The following is a 24,676-nucleotide window of genomic DNA, read 5'->3' on the forward strand; positions in this document are numbered from 1 at the left end:
TTATATTAGTAATGAAATGCCAATCCAACAACGTAAACGACAGGGTGTGCTATCAGCTATCTTCAGTTGGATAAACTGTAATTTAATTAGGCAAACATTGGAAACGATCTAATGTTATCATTCATTTTCAGACACTTGACGCAATATAATTCAGAAACTCTGAAGGCATGAGCGTGGGGGACATATTGTAATACTTACAGTTACAGGTAAGAGTATATAAATTGTAGTTGACTCTTTGTGGGCGGCCAAAGTCTTAAATAGGGTGGGGGACGGGGGACGGGGGACGACACACCCTCCACCCATGTCCTTCCCAAATCAGTGGTCCCTCCTCGAATTTGAGCGCTGTAGAAGTTTATAAAAAAAAAAAAAAAAAAAAAAAAAAAAAAAAGAAAATTGTGAAAACAAATCGTTTTGTTGCAGCCAGATATAATTTCTGCTGTCATTGTAAACAACCTCCGCAGTTGCCGGCAGGCTGTCGCAGGCATAAGGTCGTGCGTAAATCAATCAGTCCTCCGGCGTAATGCCGTGAATCTGTGCACTCCGACACAGTAGGTGGCGGTACGCGTCTTTTAAAGTAAACGCGGGATTCGCCAATAAACCAGAAGTAGAAGAAGTAGAAGAAGATGAAGAAAATGAATAAATAGGCGTATTAGTTGCACCGTATATAAAAGTACCAAACACAGGTACGTGCCCAGACATTTTGTGCGCAATGCAAGATCGTTACAGACATTTCAGGTATGTTGCTTTTCTGTTTTAACTCCAAATTAACTGGTTTGTGTGATTTGGCAACTTGTCTGACTGCTCATATTTCTCGCCCTCTGAAATACTTGATGGTTTGAAGCATCTCAAATGTGACAATTTGCTTCTTTTTTTTTTTTTTTTCACGCTTTGCCGCTTTTTAGTGGACCGAATATTTAATCAATTAATTAAGAAAGTATTTTTGACAGATCAGAGTGTGAATTTGAAAATGACAATCGAAAGGGACATTTTTTTGTTGTTTGTTTGTTGGTTTTTTTCAGGGTTTAAAGGGAACCCAGTACAGCACAGGCACATGCTTCAACCTGGGTTCACCGAGGAAGGTTTAATTCCAGCTGAGTAACCTGTATTTTAAGGATATGTTCAAACATTTCATCCCCCCCCCAAAACCAACCCTCATCGACTTTGCTGCGCTTTCCTGCAATTTCCCCCAAAAAAGTCGACTCGACGTTTCTTGACCCGCGTGAGCTCCCGTACTTTAACGTTCGGTTTCGCGGAAGTGGTTTCACTCTCAAAACAAAAGGGGTACGACGCGGGTCTTCTGGCCAAATTATGACAAATAATCATAATTTACTCGGCAAATTGGACCGTGACACGCGTTATTTCCAATGTGCCGTTATCCGTTAAAAGTTGTGTACCGGGACGATGTGTACTTTTTTTTTTTTTTTTTTTTTTTTTTTCCCTCCCCTCCCATGTGGACCGCTCTGCTAACGTTGTTAGCCGGGACGGCTAACCAAATGATAAAAGATTTTCGACACGAAACATCCGGCGACATTTAATGTGAACATTGGATGTAGTATCTCTACCACAGACTGAAGTCCACCCGTTAAGGTGAGTGAGGTCGGCCAGCTGTTATTTGCTTGTGTACTGTGTTGGGTTTAAATCTGCAGACGACAACAACAACAACAACAACAACATTCATCCTCATTACTTTTTTATTACACTTTCTGCATGATTAAAAATGCAGTTGATTTTATTTATTTATTTTACAAATTTGACTCATTAAGCAGCTACTCGTATGTTGTTTTAAGACAGTGGTTTCCAACATGGGGATTGACATCTGCAACAAGGTCCCGAGACAAAACTAAAAGGGTTGTGGTGTGTGAATAACAGAATGGGAAAATATTACAAAGAAATCCAGTTGGCCACACTAAATTAAAATGTATTGGATTTTTTTTTTTTACAAATGTTTTTGTGTTGACAATTTCAAGATACTTTTAAAACACTGTTTAAAGGGAATGGAAACTGTATTGCATTATCCACAGGTGTTTCTGTTATTTAGCTTCCCCTCACGAATGTAAATGGAGTGGACAGATGACTGTATAATGAAGGAGGAGTTGTTTTGTGTGCAGTTATTGTGAAAAGAGCTGTGTGTACACCAGTATGACGTGCAGGTTGATGGTTTTTCTTTTCTTCATTGTACCCACACAGGACGATGCCACGCATGCAGTCCGGTGTGTGGAAGCATTTCACACCGGCCATCAGAGATGGGAGGGAAACCTCCATGTGCAACTACTGCTCGAAGATTTATACAAAGAACGCTACCAAGATGCAAATGCATTTGGACAAATGCAAGGAGTACTCTGTGGTTTCCCAGCAGTCAACGGGCGCAGACGGGAGCTCCTCTGCCTCTATCCCCGTTCCCTCCTTCTCTTTCTTACCTTCTGCAGGGGGACAGTTCCTCTTTGATTCGGTGGATCAACACAGCCAGGCCTACGCTGACGAGTACCTGGCGAGGGCCGTGTACGCCACTTCCTCACCCCTCAATCTCACAGACAATATTTACTGGAAAAGATTTTTCAGCGTGCTCCGGCCGGCTTACTGTCCGCCCACCAGAGAGGCTCTGTCCTCTCATCTGTTGGACGGTGAGTATGACAGAGTACAAAGCCAGGTTCATGAAGCCATAGGGAAAGCAGACTGCGTCACCGTCATCTGCAGCGGCTGGTCTAACGTAAAAGAAACGGGAACTGTCCTTTATATTGTGGCAACACCCGTGCCGCTGTTCTACAAACGCACAAAGACTAAGGAGCAGGTGCACACGAGCACGGTTGTTGCAGAGGAACTGAAAGGTATCATAAATGAAGTCGGATCACAGAAGGTGTTTGCTGTCGTCACCGACGACGCTCCGGAGATGACGGCAGCGCGGGTTCAAGTGGAGGAAGCTTTCCCGCACATATCGGCGATCGGCTGCACGGCGTGCGGGGTCCAGCGTCTCTTCGATGACATCATGACACTGCCGTCTGTGAAGACGCTGTGCGCGAGAGCCGAGCAGGTGGTGAGGTACGTTCGAGGGCAAAAAACACTAGCGGAGGCTTTTAGGCGCTGGCAAACGACAAATATAAGGGACCACACTTCTAAAGGGGCAACACTGGACCTGCCTTCTAGCTCCGACGGGACCGGCGCGGTGAACCTGCTCAGCAGCCTCCTCGAGGGTCAGAGCTCTCTGCAAGAGATGGCCGTCTCACCCGCGCTGGATGTGGAAGCATCCGTCGGGGCTACTTTACAGGACGCTGCGTTTTGGAAAGGGTTGAGCAGCAGTCGAAACCTGCTCCACTTGATTGGGAATTACATTGATTACATGAAACGAGAAGAGTCCGTGCTCTCCGGCGTCGTCGTCATGTTCAGCCAATTAAGATACCTCCTCGGAGCCGCTCTGTCGGAGTCGGTGCTGCAGGGCGCCGAACAGAAAGCCGTGATGGCGTCACTAGACAGATGCCAGGAGTTTTGCGTGAAGCCCATCCACGCGGCAGCGTACATGCTGGACCCGAAGCATGCTGGACAGCAGACGCTCTCGGGGGAACAGATAAACAGTGCTTACTACGTGATATCCAACCTGTCACACCATCTAAATCTCGACGAGGGTAAAGTGCTCGGCAGCTTGGCCAGGTTCTCAGCCAAGCAGGGCCTCTGGAAGGGGGCCGGGATATGGAGCTCGTGCCAGCACGTGTCCCCGTCCACCTGGTGGAAGGGCCTGTGTTCCTCCGAGCCGCTGTCTGCCGTGGCGGTCGCCATACTTCAGATTCCACCGACAGCGAGCGCTTGCGAGCGCCTCTGCTCGCACTTCAGCAATACTGAGGAGCGCGGCGCTTTTTCAGCCGAAAGGGTGCAGAAACTGGTCACGGTGCAAGCAAATCTCAACTTTTTAGAGCCGAGCAATTTTGAGTATGCGCCGCTGGATAGTGAGGATGAGAAGAACGTTTAATTTCCGTCTGAAACTCGGTAGAAAAAAAACCAAAACCTTACTATTTAACAAAACAGTTTGTCAGATTAAATGTAATTTTTTCTGAGCTGTGATTGCGATGTGCTCGCATTACTCTCTCCAATCTTAAGGCCTGTGAAAAAAAAAGGAACACATACAGAGAGACTGAATGAGATGCCTTCGTTTGTTTTACAATGTATGCTTATGCAGTCACTTTCTTGTCACAGTTTCAAGTACGTATCATCTTTATAATCCGAACTTGAAATATTAACAAGACTAACAGAGTTTAATCTTTGTTCAAACATGCACATGGTGTAAATAAAATCACTGTATTTATTGAAGATGACACTGTTCTGAGTTTATATGTGTCAAGAAAATACTAAATCATTTTGTTGGTGGAGTATTTATGTAGTAAGTTACCAGCAAAAGCTTCAATATTGGTTTTCTATTTAACATGCAAGTATAACATGGTAAATGATGAGCTTGAGGGGTGATTGTAGGTGTGTTTTTTATTACCTTCTTAAAGCTAGACTCCCCTATTTCCAGTGTTTGTGCTAAGATAGCTCCCCCTGCATTTACCAGTCGGACTGCAAATACACTTCAAAGATAACCGGTTACATAAACTGAAATTAAGTGGAAGTTTTCACCAAAGATTTAATGCAAAAAAATAAAATAAAAATCTCAGCTCGTAAAAAATATTCAAAACCCACAGCATACTAAAAAAAACTACGGTGGGAATGTGCTGAAGGACGCGCTGTGTTTTGTCACGCCCTTTTCTCCCACACACTTGTACAATGCTGTTTCCCCTGCTCTCCCGTCAGCCTCTCTGCTGTTTTGTGCTAGTGGTTTGGCACAGGGTGGCCTCGGGGCTCTGAGGGGAGATCTGGGCCTTGTAAATACCAGCATTATTAATCTTAATAGGAATGAGCCAGCTCGGCTCTGGAGGTGTCTCTTGCCTTAAAAGCAGCAGACCTGCACTAAATCTGAGACACGGCATCACTCAATAAATCTATGACTGCCTCTTTCTCACAGTTCGTACACTCCATGCTGGTGTCTGCTCTGCGAGGGGATTTTTGAGGCTCTGATAACAAGATGGATAGATAGATAGATGGGTGGATAGATAGATAGATAGAGTTATGGCTGAAGAGGGCCATGCTCATGATGTCTGCTGTTTATGACAGATGGCAGTGCGTTGGTTGGTTTTAAAGTTGCCCTTTCAGTGATGTAGTCATAACAAGCAGGGTGCATGAAATTCCTTTTGGTCCCTTCTGTCGTGGTTTCATCCATGTTACTTTATTTATTGCAGGCCCATATTATCAGTGTTAAGTCTTGTGTGTCATCAGCTCCGAGTTCTTCTGTTAAGTTTGTAACGATGTCTGTAATGCAGTTCCAAAACACGCACATAATTCAACGCGGTTTAACCTCGTAAATCCAATGCTACAATTAGTTCCGTCTTATTTTGTATTTTTCCTATTCTATAAAGGCTATTTCCAAATTTTCATATGCAGGACATTACCAGCCTTAACACCTTTACACACCGGGGTCATGATTAATAAACAACAGAAAATGCTAAATACTGGCCTACCAATATTTTGCATCAAAACTATTCATACCAGCAGCGATACAAATTTGCGACAATTCACAAAAAAAAAAAGAAAAAAGGTTGGAATAGATTTGTGTCAGGGCATTCTTTAGAAAAATGATGGATTCAACATCATCCATCTTTGGAGATCTTATCCTGCCGCCACTCACTCGATAAAATAAGAAGCCTGTTACCTGTTTACTACCGACTCTACATCCAATAGTAAACTGCATGTACTATTCTCTCCTCACTTTGTAATGTTTGTGCCCTTTGTCATAGCACCATGTGGCAAGAGACACAAATAAATCAACACTGTCATTAGCAGTTGTGATGTCTGCGTCACTTTCACAGTGTGATTGATAGATGTATTTACTTGCAGTGTGAAAACTCAGAAAAATCAAGCACCTTTTGAAAAAACAATCTTTTTTTTTTTGTTGCATAATTCTGTGCAAAAGCACTCGTGGCAACAGTTTGTAAAAATATACTGCCGTTTAAAATAACAGCGTTGAGAAAAAAGAAGAAAAAAAAAGCCCCCAGTGTGTAAAAACCTTTACCCTTAAAAAGTGATATGTGATTTATGAAGAATAGCGTGTGATATGATACTTTTGTCATTTCAAATGTTATGGTATCAATATCCTGCACAGGGGGAAAAAAAAAAAAAAAAAAAAAAAAGTGTTCCCCGGAGCTGCTGAAAGGCTCACTAGATGAAAACCAGTCTACGATTAAGTACGAGTATCTATGATTTAATTAAATACCCCCATTTCAGCCTTTCACTTTTTCCTCTGAAATCTGACTTATGTCTGTGCGCTCATCAAAAATAGTTAATCCGCATACTACCATCACATCGCGGCAGCCTCCGGCGGCATCTGTAACCCCCCCCCCCCCCCCCCCCCCTGCAATTTAGCGAATCCATCGCTGCCTCTCCTGACAGGGAGCCACGTGAAACACGCCGAAGATCATCATCAAGACAAAGGCTCCGACCGCCGCGCGCGACCGCGCTTCCCTTTAAATGCAGACGCACGAGAACGCGCGCACTGGTTGTTCGTCTCCACACGAGCGAGAGGGAAATTGAGAGTGTTGCATTTGAGCCGAGTCTGCGCGGCGGTCCGCCGCCGAAGCTCCCACCGGCTCGTCGACACGTGCGCTGCCATCGCAGAAGGTGGTCTGGAAACACCAGCCGGTGATGGAAAACGCCCCCCCCCCCCCCCCCCCCCCCCTCGGTGGATTGGGATTGGGATTCCGATAAAACTCTCTGAATTCCCTTTTCAGCTCTTTACAGTACATTACCTTCCGAGTCCCCCGGACACCGTGACAGCAGGTTAAGATGTCTCCGCTGCGGACATGTGCAACTTCAGAGGGGCACCCCGCAATTTGTTTGTAGTTCTGGGTTGTAAAAGCGGAGCGCCGGGTTAGCTATGTATCACGGCCCAATAATTAATGCCAGATGAGATTGTGTGCAATTTTGTAATCTAATCACGTCGCCAACGTACGGCTGCTTGAACAGCTGGTGCCAATCGGGGTATAACTCTCCCGTCAAGGACTGATACTATTATCTTGGCCTGGAACAATGGCTGGCTTTAGCAGTGACTGTGTGTGTGTGAGACAAAGCGAGCAAGCGAGGAACCGTTGAGCTGCTTACATTGCAAACAAAAGCATGCTTGTCTGGGGCTCAACGACAGGAGAAAGTTATATTTTTACACACGTATCAATGGCTTAAGAATCTAAAACCCGGAGGGGAAAGGTACGCATGAGATTTCACCAACAAGTCGTTCTCTTCTGACTCTCCCTCTCCATGTAGCATATGCTGCTCTCTGTTCACCGTTTCTTTGTACCTTTTGTATCCTGAGCACCTGCTGCATTCTCCAGATTTTTTTTTGGCACACCTCGTTCGGCAACTGCTGTCGCATCGCAAAGAGGCACTTGTTTTCTGAACGCGCAAAAACTTTTAGGTAGTTTCGAGAAAGTGTGTTTGCACTTTCAGCGAAATGTGTTTTTCCTGGTTGCATTTACCACAAGATTTTGTTTTTTTGTTTTTTTTGTTTCATGAATATATATGAGTTGGGCTGTTACACATGAACATTCACCACTGGAGCTGCAAAAGAAATAGATGCAATGATAACCGCTGTCAGCGAAGTATAAGGCAGACCGTATTTGGAAAGAGATTGCTTATGAAATATTTAAAAGAAACGCTCCCAACATTTTAGGAAACGCGTGTATTTGCTTTCTTTCCTATGAGAACATCCGCACCGTCCACATGTCTGCACACTAGTTATGAAAGGTTGTCGGAGCTGGAAGTAAAAGGAAACAGCCGGCTAGGTCGAGTGAATACAAACGTGTTTAAATGCTTCTAAACTTAATTAATCAACATGATGGATCAAATTGGTTTAATCTGTGTAATATGACAATCTGAGGTTTTATAGGGGGTTTCATCTTGTAGCTATTACTTAAAGTAAATTAAAAGGAAAGTGACAAATTTACAATGATTTTTGAACTGTGTTTTTAGAGATAATATTTTGGATAAATTGGATAAACACCACTGAGGATAAATGAGAAAATGTCTTTTTGTAAACTGTGTGCATGTCATGTTGTTGCTAACCAACCCGTTAAATAATCCTAATCCTTAATATAATCCTTAGCATCTTCAGGAACAATTCCAATTTGCAGGATTAAGGCCAATGGGAGGAATATTAACCTAGAAACAAGAGGAATATTTTTGACCTCGAAATGAATTCGATTTGCTGTCAATCCCCGTGTCCGAGTCCGTGGTGGGTGCATCCGGGCTGCGAATCGCCGCCTCCACTTTTCCCTCTTCACACTGAGCCCAAAGTGGCCGACCAACCGCGTCAGTGGGCCGAGGCTTTATTTAGAGATGACCATCGTGTCGGATCGTTAAGTCACGCAACCGTCGGTAGCGTTCAACCAGCTGTTAATAACAGGCCGGCAATAATTAGCGGTTTCGAGTGCGCCCATCATTTTCCCATTTCTCACCCAGGCCAACACCAACCCACCCATCAGCCCACTCCCCTCTAACCCCTCGTCTGAAAAACAAAAACAACAGATGGTCTGTGCCAAGGAGACCCGACTGCTCCTTGCCCATTACCACAGTACGGAGCCGGAGGGCGGTGGGAGTGTTGAGCTGCTTGGGTTGCAGATATGTAAAGTAACCTGGTGGCAAGGAGAGTCTGAGGCTGTTCTCTCGTGCATGTCATGTTCTTGCTGCTCTCAGCAGCTCATAATGCTTTTATAATTACATTCCGACCCAGCTGAATCATGATAGGGTGATTACAGTGGGGATTTTTTTTTTTTTTTTCCCAGCGTGTCAGCCACTTTAAACTTGTATAGCGACGGCAAGGCTGACAAATTGCGGAAGACGTCGTCGGGACCTTTATTTAAAAGGATAGTTTCATAAGAACAATGTCACTGCAATGTAACAATGAACGTGTTTAAATGGACAGGAGTCTCCCCAGTCATAAGGCATCATGACATTTACATGGAGCACGGAAATGCTGTTGACCTTACGTGGATTTGAGTGCGGCTATTCATCTGACTTGTTCCACTGTACATGTTGGGAAAACCATGTATCCTGTAACCTGCCTGCTACAGTCATCATTTCCATGCTTCCTCCCACCTAAATTACCATGTGTACATTACAGGACAAAAAAAAGTCTGGTTCTTGCTCCAAAAGTGAGACACTGCTACCATTGTTTGTGTTTCTGTTATGTCACCAGAACAAAATGTACAGTATGCAACACTATCCCGTTTTTTTTTTTTTTAGTTTTTTTTTTTTTTAGAGTAGTCCAGCAAGCTTATTTGGCTTTCTCAAATCCATGATAAGGGCTTTTCCAGGTTTCCTAAAGTAGAGTATGATGAAATAAACACAAAGTCAGGATACTTAAAAAATCAGAGCATTACTGGCATGTAAGCACACTGACATTGAACCGGGTCATTTAGAATGATTAACCTACAGAGAATTGTCTGCTGAATCTATCTGGCTGCAGATTAACTGTTTAGGTTCACCCTCATTCTTACAGTTTTGTTTTTAGTCACAGCAGACAGCTGCTCTCAGTGAAAAAGCTAAAACACCTGCCGAACACTACCTGCTCTGCAGCAACCGACAGAAATCGTTAGCAGCTAGTTGAATAACATAGTGGTACATTTAGTGGCCGATATTTCCCTGAGGAGTTCATCGAGACGAAAATGATGTGTAAATAAGCAACCGTTTGCTAACAAACCGGCCACAGGAACTTATTATGTCAATGTTGTCTTCACAACTTGTTTCCGCTGCTCCCATGTGGACGAGACAAATCTGTTGCTACAGGTTTCAGCTAAAAGTACCAATACTTCAATAAAAAATAAAAAATACTGTTATTAAAAAAAAAAAAAAAGCACAGAAATTTGATTAACTTTATATATCAAAAGTAAAATTACTCATCTCTGCATAAAGTGTTAATGCATCACTGTGTAAGCAAAACTTGATGTAGCCAGTTTTTTAAGTACCACACAATTTGATAGTTAAGACTCGGGTCTAATTTTGTGCACACAGCGAAGGGAATCTTGGGTGAGACTTTAGACATTTTTTGTGGAGTCAAACGTAAAGTCAATATGTCAAACCTTAATTGTAGAGGTCCAGCCCATGGTCATCATTAGATCGCGGTGTTGGTGAAATTTGAAAACGGGTGTCTTGTGAAAGAAGTGAGTCTGCTGTAGGTTCTATTCCATAATATTTAGTTTCAACCACTTCACCATCAGACAACATCTGGATCCTGAAAAGATGTCGGAATGTGTTGTTGTCTGGAATTGGTTTGTTGCTACGCGCTGCTGTGTGCTTTCGGTTTGCATGGTGTTGTGACTCGCAAGGACGGAGCACTTGGCAGAAGCTGGCATCGCACACAAGTTCATTTTATTCCAGCAAACATTGGCTTTAGCTGAAAGCCGGGGGACTCATCTGGGATGAGAAATGGCATGAAATGACCCAAATCGTAATGGCTCTGTTGGGGATGATGCCATTTGCACTATATAGGAGGTCTATCTATTTCATCTTTGGAAAGTAATTTAGTGTGGCGTAATAGCAAAGGGTTCTTATCAGAGAGTGTTGTAAAAAAAAAAAAAAAAAAAACGACTGTAGGAGAAAACAAAACAAAGCCTGTTAAAGTCAGAGGGATCTTGGTCTCAGCTGTTGAAACACTCTCAGCCCTTTCCTACCGTTGGGAGACCGAAAATAACCTTTGTCTATTTTTTATTTTTCCACCTAGAGAGAACGGGATAGTCGCGTTGGAAATACCTATTTAACCATGGGAGGGAGAAAAGTGCCATGCGTCACGTCTAGGTGAGAGATCTGTGAGGAAGACGAACCTTGAATCTGCTTTGCCATCATCATCAATCATCTGCGTATGCGTTTTCATCCCATTGTCTCCATCTCATGCTTACACTCCAACTCCAACTTCCTGCTCTCGCCTTGTCCCTTTTTATCTTCCTTCTCCATCTTATGCGCTCGCTCAACAGCACCTGAGGATTCACAAAAGAAGTCAAAGATATGAAGGAAAGCCGACGACTCCTTCCACTCCACGTCCCGCCTCCCTCCCATGAAGACCAAAGGTCGGCGTCCTTTGAATCAAACGGCGCTTTTGTTTCTATCCAGGAGATGAGGTGAGAGAACAGAGCCGGGCCGAGCTGCTCTTGGAACGAGTTGAGCGGCAGAAACATTGGTGCTGCCAAGTACGCAGCTCTAACTGCTACCAGATGTACAATTATAACCGCTTGCAACCACCAAGGCCCTTTCGGTGGGCAAAGAAAAGAGGGAGATAAACTGCTTGGCAAAATAATGAACATTCTGCAGAAATATTTATCTGTTTCAGCTTTAAATTGCTTTTTTAATACGGGTATTTTATTGTCTCTTGAGATCCAGATTGTGTGTTCTGAGCCACATAAACCACTACAGAAGTTAGTATGTTTTATAAGCTAGTTATAACCCAAACACACACACACTGAGTAAGAGAGGGTGTATTGATTTTCATCCAGCTCATTATTGAGGCCAATTGAAAGAGCCAGATTTTTTCCTCTGCTCCAAAAGTGGAAAAAAAACACCATCTAAATAGATTACGAACCTGTTCCATTTGTTTCTTTTTGAGGATATAATGTTCATTCAAGTTGACATATAGTTTCCTAAGCCATGCCAGGCAGTACACAACCTCATTTATTTTGTCAAAATGATTTTTCGTGCCTGCGTTGTAAGAACTGTGTGGGGTTCATGAAAAGTTCTAGAAAGAGATGGAGGGAATGAAAAGCATCTGTTTCACATGTTTAAGAGGGCCCTCCCCCTGCCCCCCCTCCGTTTTACTGTTGCTGTGTTGCCTTTCGAGCTTCCAATGATAATGGTGGCACGTTTATCATTCAAAATTTTTTATACATTTTTGAAATAGCTGGTTAGTAATGTCAGACAGAGGTAGACAAAAGCAGGCATCTCACTCGCTGAAACTCTGTCGCTGCCAGATTTATCAGCCGTGCTGACGCCACGTATTGTGCCAGTACACAAGCTAAGAGTGCTTCTCCCAGGAATAAAGTCAAGATCCTCATAGTTTATGATCCACGAAGAAGACGTATCGACACAGTATTGTCCTCGTTTTGCGGTGCAGGTCAGTCCTTGGATTAGAAGCTATGAGGGCAAACGATTAGACCACTATTTCAGTCTAACATTTGACAGCATCCGGGACCAATCTCTCGTCAAAGTGTGTTCTCCCCCTCAGGTTGTGTTTCCCTCCCATTACCCCCCGTGTTTCATGTTGAGCACACCCCTTGGCGGTTCGGACGAGGTTTAATTCAGGTAGTGGAAACACTTTTTAACAGGGAACAGAATTTGACACAACACCGGCTTCTACACAGTGAGAAAATACTACACAGGGGATGTGCTACTGTGAATACCTGTTTTTTGTTTTTTTTAAAGACTTTTATTTGTATCCCAACGAAATTATGTAATTAACTACTTCATGATATACTCCTTGGATTTTGGAAATAATGCTATTCTAAGGTAGTTAGGCGTGCTAACTATTGCAGCTTGCGTCAGATTAAAACCCAATTTTTTCATACTTGGAAAAAAAACAAAGAAATCCCTAAAAGAGATGAATATTACATCCCCGTTCACACACTTAGGAAGAAATCCAGGACCTGAACTTCCTGCTTTGCCATTTGTTAAGCTCTGATTGGGAAAATGCCGTTCAGGGGAAGGTTTTAGCAAACAGTCAATTTAAAGTCAAGTAAAGCCTCTCCTGCCCGGAATGAGATAACACAACGCAAAATAGTGCCGGTGCAGTATCCCCCATCACCGCATATGATATTACACTCAGGCTGTGAGTTCCACTCACTGCATCATCCACTGATTTTCCTACCTGTGGAAACAGCGGTTCGGGTGAGTGATTATTATTAGGGAAAGGAAGAATGCACACATAAATCATCGGAACAGGTTTATTTTCTTTGTAATATTAAAGAATCCTTCATGTTACTTCATGCAGCAAAACATAATGTCGTTTTTAAGTGGGTGTTGTAGATACTCATCTTTATCCAGATTATTTGGCACCCTGCTGGAGTTTGGAGTGTTGAGCCCACCAGGCCTGTATTTGTTTTAAAGTTAATTACAATTTTCCACCATTTAAACTTACCAAAAAGTCTGACTGTGTAATATAACAATACACTGTCTGTAGCCAGATGGAAAACACTCCACACAACACTAACTTGCGGTTCTTTCGGTTCAGGTAGTTAGCCCCCGATCACCCCTGCAGTACATTTTAAATTGAATGAATGCGCTGTCTGTTGGTAGCAGAGTGTAATACATCCAGACGAGTACCTCGGCTACAAAAAGTAAGGCTATGCAAGCAAATAAAAAGCTGACTTGGCCAGACTGTGGCTGGCAGGTGTGGGACAGTGTATATAAAAGGTGGACAGCGTGTTATTACAGGTGTGTAACCACATGTTGACGTACCCTCCCTCCTCTGCTGACAGGGTGCTATATGCTTCAGTCTCCTCTGACCCTGAAGGCTGGGCTAACACTGTAACCCAAGCACCGCAGAGTATGACATTATGAAGTTTTGTGGTTGGGAATGTAGTGATGGCAAGCGGCTCGTGTTGTCGGCACATGATCCTAAATCACCTCAGTGATTGTGCAACCTGTTATTAATCTTTTGTCGAAAGAAAAGAAAAGAAAGAAAATGCAGCCCTCCCTTATTAGAGGTGGACAGCTCTTTGTGGACTCCCACTGCTGATTTACAGCAATAATTGGGGTCAGGAGATCCAGCAATCTGAAGGATCATAAAGCTCCAGCAAGTGAGGAGCAGCCGCTATTTTTTAGATTAGCTGACCATGGGTGGAAAGAGGATCAAATATACTGACAAGATTAATGCAGTTACCTTGGTTTTGTTGCATTTTAATGCTAATGATCTGCTCTTGGATTGAAGAGACCACGGTGAGAGCGTTGTTCAAGCCTTAAATTACAGCTAGGACCTAAATAATGAATTTATTGTCACACAACTGTGTTACTAACTTGCAGGTATTTCTTTTCATATTTAGCACATTAAACACACTTAAATAAAAAGGTTAAAGGTTACCTGTAGTGTCTGACCTCGAAGGTGCGGCTGACAGACAGTGCTAACGTTAACTGATCTGTCATGCGCGAACAAAAGAAGGGAAGAAAAAAAAGTGCTAGCGAGTGAACATTGATGTTTAAGTGCTTTTTGTGCACACAATGTGTTTTAGAGAATAACACAATGTAAATGTAACTCTTGTTCCTATGCAAGTAAACTCCACAGTCAGTAAAATGTGTCCAGGAATGAGTGCAGGTATGATCAACGTCGTAACGAAGAAATGTACTCAAATGCAGTAAACCTTTTATAAGTATACTAACAAGTAAAGTCACAGTTAAGTATGTGACCTTACTTCAGGCATATCAGTTTGCTAAACAAAGAAATGACATATGTACGGAAGTATAAAATGGCATAGACAGAAATATAGCTGTGAATATTTTCACGCTGAACAATGAGCCTCCAGCTATTTGCAGTTGAACTACTCGATTACTTATTAATTCACTGTATCAAAGGGAAAATCTGTCCCTTCTACTTCCAGTGCTGCTGTGATTCCATCAGGCATTGTTAACAGACTAAAGTTTGTAATAATCTAGCATAGTATTTGATATCCTCATCTACTAATTTGTGTCATTAAATATGAAATGAAAATCTGACTCTTGTCTCAGAATCAGGAAAAGATTTAAAGAATTAAAAAATGGAATTACATTATGGAGAGACAGGAGAACAATTTTAAACGGCAAAAGAAAAAAGTCTGTCTGAAATTTTCCTTTTACATTTCCATTACATACTTTTGTTTAGAGGTCATTTGTTATGAGTATTTATTCATCCAGAAATATATGACCTATCCGAGACTATATTTGTCAGCTCCAGAGGAGCAAATACCAATGATCCGGTCGTATTATTCCAAACTCCACAGGGTTAACAAGACAACCAGAGGCCATTTGTCTCTGGGCAAATCTGGTCTGTGAAGGCATTTGTGGCGTTTGCAGACTTTTATCTTCCCGAGTCTGCACAATCTAAATTCTCTTTTTTTTTAGTCCAATCTGGAGGGAAATAATCTAACTAACCGACACTTCAGCCTCACCAGGGAGGTCGAAGAACAAGTGTGTGCCACTGAATATTCAAACTTGGAAATGTTGAGTGCTTCTGGTGCCAGGCGGCAATGTTGTTATGACTCACAGTATGGGTGAGGCATAACAATTGGTGTAGCTCCAAAGAGATTTAAACACTCCAAGTGAAAGTGACATGAAGGATTGGTGTTTTATCAAAGCCTGATCCAAGGTATCAACACTCGCACGAAAGTGAATTCATTATTTACAGTATTCGCTCTTCCTTTGGGCGTATAGCTCAGATTTTTGGTGTTAACTGACACAGCTGCCTTTTTGTTGCATTTGAAACTAAGTAATTACCAAATGATCTAATATTTCTTCAATTTATACAACTTCTAACTACCTGTCCATGGCAAAAATGTAAGGAATAGAAAACATTAACCAAGTGTATTTCTCATGACCAAGGATTACATCATCATCACTAAGTAACTACATTTGGTTCTAGATTGGGTTGTAGATTATTTTAAAAAGAGCCCAGACTACAACTGTCACAGCCAATGATAGCATCTCTGTCTTGCTCATTAGATTTGGGCAAGTTTACGGCACAGACTGTATAAAAGTAGACTTAGCCTCTGAGTCTGAAAAAGGAGGCCTGTGCGTAGGTGCTTTTAACTGCAATACCACCGAAGGCCACTAGGTTTGAATAAAGAAAAAAGGGGTCTGGCTCCACAGGCTTCCATTCAACTTCTCATGAAATACAAAATCAAAATAATCCCATCATGAATTATTAGGCCTCAAAAAGATGTGTTTGGGGGCGTGTCTGTTTGATTGACAGGCTTGCAGTGCAGTAAGGTTTCCTCTGTATAAGACAGTTAGATGAGGGCGGCGTTTACAGCCGATCACGAAGCTAACGTTATCTTAATTAGCTATACCGACAGCTGTAATTTCCACGGATGCCGGGTGGGCCCTGTCCAATCCGGGGTCCTGGGTAAGACTTTAGCTGGTGCCCATTGTGTCACAGCCAATTCCCCGACTAATCATGACAAAAAGACATCAACCTGTGGATTTATCTGTCACAATATTTATTCACGTGCAGTTGAATAGGAACTGAAATTTTGAGGCTGAAAAGCTGTCTCCTTATTCATTGCTGATGGAATACGTATGTGAGATCCATACATATACTATCTTCTGTTGCAAAAATAAAAGAGTTGCAGATGCAGCGGTATACGGACACAACGATTTCCTGGTGACGGCCCCTCCATTCACTTTTTATTCTCCCTGGAAATATAGTTTATCTGATTTCCCTCTGCTTACGATACTGTAACTTTCTAGCCGGAATTGAATTTCCATTGATTCTGCTCGTCCTGTGACATACTGGCGGTAATGTGAATTTCAGGAAATCTATGTGGCGAGATATGAGGCAGGAATGATCATATGAGGCAATTTAGGATTCATAGGAAGCGTTAACTAACATCGTCAGCACCCTCTTAATCCCTCTAATGCGCTGGCATGTCAATATATAAATACTGGATTTAATGCCATACTTTAAATTCGCTTTGGGATTAAATTATCAGCGTCTTTCTGGTAGATTGCCGGAGAAAATGACACAATATTCAGCAGTATTTAGTGTGACCAATAAACCATGTTGACTTTTAAGAATTAACCATAGAAATAAAATGGATCACACAGAACTAATGTCTGTGCAAACTTCGACACAGTCTGTATTCATCTGATTTATACATAGAATCCTTCTGCGTTTCATCCAAGAGAGGATGTTATTTCTGTGACGGATTTCTGAAGATGCTGAGGTCTTGCAGTTTGTCCTGCGGTACGTCATGTTTGCCTTTTTTCGGCGTGTGTGGCTTTTCATGTTAAGAAAGAGCACATTCACCCGCTGCCCTACAGGTGCACCATCAAGAGTATAAACTGTGTCCGTTTACGAGAACATGTTTTATAGAACTGGAAAGGGGACAATAAAAACCATCGCCGGGCTGGACTGGAAATAAACAGCGCCGCATACCAGCGTGATAAACACTTACTGTACCAAAATCCCAGTACACTCAGACTGGTCTGCTTTCTCTCTCGCGCGCTGTCAGTTTTTCACTCTCAGCTGTGCTGACAGTCCCTCGGATGTTTTCCTTCCAGCCCTGGGGTTACCTTGGCAACGCAGAAGAAAGAAACGTGCTCCGAAGGCTGTGCAAATTGAGGCGTAGGCCGACTCGTGTTTTTTTTTTTACAAGATGCAGGGTCGATATCTGAGCCAGACAGCCAGTCAGTCAGCCAACCAGCCAGCCTGCCTCATGTCACGACAGACATGGGCACCAGCCGCTTCTTTCCAGAGAGGGCTTTCGGACAGAGGCCTGCCACTTGCTCTGGTCCTCGGAGAGACTGTCAGTCGGTGCAGCTACAGGGAAAGTTAACGTGAAGCATCAAATCTCAGGAGGAACCAGCTGTCAATGCACTTTGACAAATCTTTAAGCCGTTTTATAGACTCTGAAACTATTTGACTCCCATTCAACAGAATCACTCAAGAGCAGCATTAGTCATCGCTTTCCCACCAGAAACGGCTATAAAAGCACGTTTTCTCAAGTACACAAGCCTCTCTAGCACGAAAGCGACGTGAGCTGTGACTGTAGCAGTCCTTTTTATCACAGTTGGAGCATTTTCTGCTTTTCAAACTGCCCACGTCAGAGCAGAGTAAGTGATAAGACCATTGTTCTCCGTTATTCTTTTCATCGACAGATCGCAAGTAAACACAAAAACCAGCCCGTGCTCGTTCATCTCTGTGTTTTCTGCCTTCCCTGCTCTGCTTGTGGTACTCAGCTTCAAGTCCACTCACACTTACTGAAGATCAAAATCCTTCAAAACAGGTCGTAAGGATATTGCTTCATTTTTTTTTTTAACAAGGGCCAAGTCCTCTCCTAAAACATTTGGGAACTACGTTGTAGCAAACGTTTCTGTGACGGGAATAAATAGCGCGCTCATTGAGGACTACTTTCAGCTGTAGATAAGTGTTTGTTGTTTGTCATAATGAAGAGCCACACAGTGGAACACCTGGTGTTGCTAAAGACGTACTGAAGCTGCTGTGAGCATTTTTTTTCACACTGACTGTCTGAGCTCCTCATCATGACATGCAGCAAGACCAGTAATTCTAACCTGACAGACAGATTATTTGGTCCCCAGTCAATTTCTGTAATACGTTTTTTTTTTTTCTCCAAAAAACAGACGGAAACATTAGAAATATATTTCAAATTATTTTCCTCGAGCGATTGGAAACGTCTGTGCATTAAACTGACTTCATCAACACTTTACGATTGGACTAACTCCAAAAAAAAACCCACAATATATAAAGGCACTATGAACTCACCAGAAAAGGAGCTAATGGCTATGGGTCATGCGTACTCGCATCCTCCGTTGTAGAGATTCAGGAAAACAAGCTCTCGCGCATTACAACCAATCCATTCTCGTCTCAGGCCGTCAAATACTGCTGTTTTAACGCTGCCTGTTAGTGTGTCATATGTATGCACAAGGTGCCTTAGATTTAGGCACCAAAAACCATGTGTTTAGGTCCAGTAAAAGATCTTGGCTTGGGTTACATGTGACACTGTCTCAATTTAATTAAAGGCACTAAAGCTACTTGGTGACGAAAACATTGCGGTTTAAATGAAGTCGTTTTACGTAAAACGTAAATTGCTTTCTCACAGATTTGAACGTGACTTTCCCAGGTGAAAGTTCTTTGTCACGTGACCTCCTTCTTCAACCTGAGTGGTCACGGTGTCGCCACCGAAGGGCGTCGCATCTCTCTGACGCCAACAGCTCTGATAGACGGCAGTATTTTGATGCCCTGGGAATGAGAATGGGCTGAAACATTATATATCGGAGTAAACTGCGCAAGCATCTGCAGCCCTTCAAATAAACATCTTTTTTTTTTCAATTTTGAAAGTTTGTCCTTGAGTCCAACCAAATTTAAACACAGAAGACAGCCAATCTGTAATAGTTGGAACAGTTGGATATCTGCATTGGGATTTACATAAAGTCTCTAGGCACGGCAAGCTTATTTATATAGCAACATTCAGACATAAGCAATTCAAAGTGCTCTAGACTGATACATACACTACGTAACAGAAAACATCATGGGAAATACAATGGGTTGAAATGAACAAGCAACCAATAATGCAACACTCTGTAGGCGTAATGAAAAAAAGAATGCTATTTTTCTATTCCAAGCAATATAGTTTGTTTTTGAACAATCCACAGAGGAAAAATTTTAATATGAGCTCTGGCTACACAGAGGACACCTGTTTGTAGGATAGTGTCAACATTTTATTCTTTTTATTGTCTTTGCTGACAGTAAGAAGAATACAGACTATGATCAGCCTCACCCTTTCTGTTCAATATTCCCGGCCACCCAGCCTCGGAGCATGGCAACCATCTGATCAATTTTCTTTGTAACGGCATTAAGTGCTGCTGAAATAAAGAACTGGAGAGGTCATTCACCGAGTATTCTTCAGCAAAGACGAGTGAAATGACTCCATCGTATTCTTTTTCAGGTAGAACTGAGTCAATCAAAGACCTGCAAAGTTAGTGACATATGTGATCATTATTAATCACCGAATATTAAATACAGATTTCCTTTCTGATTCATTTTTGTGTGAATCACAACAGATCAGCTGCACGGCATGGAATCTCTCCCAGCTTCAATTTATAATTCCCTGATCCTTCTCTTTCCCAGAAATCAACTTTCCATCCTAATTGGCTGCCTTTTTTTAGCATTCTCTAACGACGCGTACGCCATGGCGACGGCTGATGAGGGCGTTCTCCACCTGTCGCACTCGTTAATGATAATTATTTTTAAATACGTTTTTAAATAAGCCACTGAGGCTTTCTTTGCACCGTGATCCTAATTTAATATAATCCCCCTCAGAGCTATTTAAGAAGACTTTTTTTTTTTTTTTTTTCTACAATGTCACTTTACCCCCATTCTGCCCTCCGCTGCCTTGTGGGACGCCAGCATCACATGCAGTTTTAACAGGAGCAGAGAGAGATGCTCGTTGGAAGTGCTCATACTTGTCTGTAAAGAAGAAACACTGAAGGACGTTGGCATGCGAACGTTGAATGTGGATTTAGCAGCTCCAGACATTCACACAACCGAACATCCTGTATGTCAGATTGCGCTGACCTCACCGCCGCGAACAAACATACTTGTTTGTTGTGTGTCCGTGTAAGGTCTTCTCTTCTTATGTCATCATCCTCCGAATCATGGAATTCATGGAAGAATTTGTTTTATACGGAGAATGGAATGAAAATGAAAAGCTTTTAGTGCAGAAAACTTGTCCCGTCTCAGAGAGAACAGACTCCCAGACATGTTCTAAAAAATAATGGCTTTATTCTGCTTTCAGTGTCATCTTCATCCACAAAAGCCCGGGAGATGAGCGGCGTCTTAGGAACCGCAGCCCAAAGTGGTTATGAGAAATTTCAGGATGATAGATGAATGTGAGAAATTTGAAGTTTGGATATTAGTAAAGTCTGAATATGGAATGTAGTACAAAATGAAACAACAATTTTATCGTACTTTTTTGTTATGCTGTCAAATCACGAGTTATGCGAGAATTTATAGGGAGTCTAATTTACACTGTGATGAGCAGAGGATTTATTTCACAGTTTATGAACAGATTGCAGAACACATTTATAGTTACTATTGTAACTCCATACATTCATTTAGTTGGTTTGAAGACGATCTCAGAATCCATCGACTATCAGTCTGACAAAGATTAGCCTCTCGGGAAAACACATTGACTGTACATAAAAGTGGACGTGGCTGCCGGGTCTGAAAAATGAGGATGATGCGAAAGTGCCTTAAACTGCAATACCACCAAATGGTTGGCTCCAAAAAGCTTGCAGCTCTCTAGACTACCATTGAAGCCAACAAAATGTTTCCAAGAGTTGTTTCGTTTTTTCGAGCTAAAGTCATTACTTCTTTTCTGGCAGTCCGTCTGAAAAAAATCCCATCATTAATTAGAAAATAAGCCATGTTTTTGGTTCTGGTCCAAGACTACCTGTGAGCCAGTCTTTGTTTACTTCGCAACTTTAGACACAATGATGGAATTGAAAGGCGTCATCTTCGACAAAATTGTCTCGAGTCGCCAGTTTAACAATTTAACACCACGACAGCAGAGCGAATAAAAAGTCAAACCGTTGTCAGCTGATAGCCGAGAGGGCTCTACGATTGCACTTCCCACAATGCATCCCGCCTCCTTTCCTCTCCACACGGACTGTTTACCTGCATGCAAACAAAGCCCGCTCCAACATAATTGGTCACTACTACTCTGATTGCAAATGGCAACCAAAGTTGACAAAAATCTTGTTGCATTGCCCACAGATTCTTGTCCAGATATCTGTTTATAGAGGTAAGTATAAAGAAACAAATCACATTACCTTAAAACTCCACAATGCTCTCACTCCTTTGTATTGTGAAGGTCCATGTCCAAGTTTTGTAACTTTCCAAAACCAGACTATTCCTCAATCCAACTTTTCACTCAGTTTTTTGCTCACTTCTGAGTGAAGCTATTCGGAACAAGTATGAATACTTTAATTGTTCCCATTAACCCATCTTGAGTGCTCTTCTAAATATGTATTTCCCTTTACTTTATTGTTTAGTTTGCAGAGATTTCTTAGGCCTTATTGAATATACGGGTCATAAATCCATACACGTTTTTTTTCACTCTTTACATATTGCATGAATCCTCGGCAGGCTCCATAAAATATATACCGAAGTTACTTTGGACAACTTTTAACCTCTGCATGCTACATGGTGTCCTGTAGTATCTGTTAAATATCTACAAGTCGTTTCTCCTGTGGGGAGTAAACTTGAACTTTTTGGTCTACTGGGTTCATCAGGACAGCGTCCATTAGATCAAAGCCATTTGTTCTGGCAGACAATTCATTAGATAGCAGAAAGCAATCACACTGTGTATCTCTAATTAACAGTCATCTCTGCGATTGCCTCCACACCGTTAAATACCACACCAATATCTGCGCCTTGTATCATCATTATGCACTGCTTAATTAAAAATGCAAATTAAGTTCTCTCTAATTACACATTAAGTGACATGGAACTGGACAAAGAAGTGTGTGTGTGTGTGTGTGTGTGTGTGTGTGTGTGTGTGTGTGTGTGTGTGTGTGTGTGTGTGTGTGTGTGTGTGTGTGTGTATGTGCATGCATGGATGTGTGTGTGTGTGTGTGTGTGCATGCATGTGGGCTGTGTTATCAGAAGGTGAATAATCAAATGAATGGTTTGAGCAGCAAGTCGTGAGGTTTCATGAAAATTAAATTGCAATGAAGAAAAATTAATGAAACTTTGTTAATGTCAGTCAGTCTTAAAAGGGTGAAATTAATCCCGTATACAGCGTCTGTCAGCAGCGGACTTCTGCTTATCAAGTGATTACAATTCTGTGGAAGCAGTCTGTCCGCTATAACATGTCTTGAGAGAAATTGCTCTAAACGGATCTAATAAGTCAGTCCAAACGCCCTGAAGTGCCCCCTCCAGCTACATTTGGGAGGTGATTTTTTGGGGGAAATGCCATAACCCCTGTGTGTCGCAAGATTGTGTTATTAATGCCTACTAGGTTATTAAAAGCATTAGAAATTAGTGTCAGTCAGTGCATTACTGAGGCTCAGTCTTCACTGGTCCATCTAATTTTTATGATGGTGTTTTTTATGTGAAAGGGACTTAAGTTGTCCTTCTAGTCGAGAGTTCTGCCCACAGAGAAAGAGCAAAAATATGCATTACATCCATCCTCGGGTGACTAGAGGAAGAGACAGCATGGCTGGCACAATTATTTTTTCACAAAAAGTACTTTTCGGCATCCCGAATTAGTGCGTTAACAGAAGTGTGTTTTCCAAACCATTTAGTAATTGATCAGAGCTTTATCTTGTCCGAGCTCCCCACCAAACTCCATTCATAATTATTGATATTTTAAGTTTCTTTACTGAATATCAAAGATCAATCCTGGTTTAACTGATCTACAGTTCCACATTCTTTGAATTACAAAACCTGATTTCAGCAGTTTAGCAAAAAAAATGAATTGACTTTGAATTTCAAGAAAGAAGTTGAATGGGAGTCTATGGAACCGGAGGCTTTTTGGAGCCAATTTCTAGCGGCACTCTGTCATATTGCAGTTTGAGGCACTTCCGCATTGGCCTCATTTTTCAGACCCGGTAGCTCCGTCCTCTTTTATATACAGGGTCTGTACACCCCCCCCCCCCCCCCCCCCCCCCCCCGCCTGTTCAGGATAAAGCAGGTATAGATAATGGATGGACATTGAAGATGTTTGTGTTGATGTGGATTTGGAAGTGTAACCACATGCAGAATTGGGCCATTGATTTATCTTGTGCTAACTCCCTGCTGTTTAGCAAAAGAGAAGAGATACACAGTTCTATAGATGTAGCATCCGAGCACTCGAATTTAAAACATGCAATCTGTTGGACTCATCTATGTGGAAATGATTCAAGAGCAAGTCAACGATTTTGGAGCACATCAAATTTAACATAACCGGCTGTGGTGAGACCCACTGATGCTGCCAAATTGTACTCATCATTGTGTACTTTGGCTGAATGTTGCTTTTAGGAAATAAAGAAAAGGGAGAAAATTGTCTTCGTCTAAACAGAGATATGTATCACACATCTTGATTATCTGAGGAGAGGAGATGAGAGGAGAGGGAAATTAGGACAGAGGTTTTTGCATAAAACATAGGAAAGGAAAATGTTACAGGAGGAAATGAGGGTTCATGTTGAGGTTAACATTGATTTGGAGATGGACAAGTGGAACCTTCAACTCACCCTGTAGCCGACGGTTCACCACCTTTCCTTTAAATCAGACATGACAGGTTAAACAGCCGTTTACTGAAAAAACAAATGACGCAAAATGGTGAAAATGAGGGTTTGTCCGAGATAAAACTGCCCGTGTGACTTCGGACTGGTAAGAAAATGAGTGTGACTTTTAAAGACGAACATTTTCCTCCAGGATGACAGAAACGAACGAATGAAGAAAGAGACAAAGGAAGGCATTGCCTTTTCTCCAGGGGTCGTCATGTATGTGCTGATTATGTGGCAGATCTGTCATTGTCAGAACTCGTCTCAGTTGGACGACCTCCAGCTCACACAGGCCCGTGGGCTGCAGCGCTCCGCTGTATGCGCGTAGGCCTGGTTTCCTCTTTCTCATGGAAACAACAGGGTTCTAGTCTCCCATGGGAATTTCCTTAGACTGCACACATCTCCTGTTTAACCTAGGCTGTGAGCAAAATGGATTTGTTTTTCTGATCAAATCAAACCCTTTTATAAGTATTCAGGGCATTTCATTCTCTCGGATATGCCTGCTTAGCCTCTGTCATGATATCGTTCTGGAGATTTTGCCTGTGTGCACGGTAGATTATCATGCTATTCTTTACCGTCTCCTTTCAGACTTTCAAATCCACTCTGTCACTCCGTCAAATGTGTTTGCCTGATTTCCACTTTTATTCCA

The 24,676-nt window shown here is 42.2% G+C and overlaps 1 protein-coding gene across 2 annotated transcripts; it reads left to right on the forward strand.

Annotated features, from left to right (window-relative positions):
• The first annotated feature begins 706 nt into the window (after positions 1-706).
• On the forward strand, positions 707-6,695 carry LOC138214943 (uncharacterized). 2 transcript variants are annotated; one of them, XM_069176802.1, is made up of 2 exons: positions 707-735; positions 2,188-6,695. In XM_069176802.1, exons 1-2 carry the CDS (start codon positions 710-712, stop codon positions 3,956-3,958), a joined length of 1,797 nt encoding a protein of 598 aa, XP_069032903.1. In that variant the 5' UTR covers positions 707-709; the 3' UTR covers positions 3,959-6,695. The 2 variants fall into 2 exon arrangements, with proteins under 2 accessions (XP_069032903.1, XP_069032904.1); XM_069176803.1 differs by lacking the exon at positions 707-735 and adding an exon at positions 1,258-1,587.
• Positions 6,696-24,676: the final 17,981 nt, after the last annotated feature.

Source organism: Embiotoca jacksoni, unplaced genomic scaffold (genome assembly GCF_022577435.1).
Source record: "Embiotoca jacksoni isolate LCO1_2020_lvr unplaced genomic scaffold, fEmbJac1.0.p SCAF_7, whole genome shotgun sequence".
Lineage (NCBI taxonomy): Eukaryota > Metazoa > Chordata > Actinopteri > Embiotocidae > Embiotoca > Embiotoca jacksoni.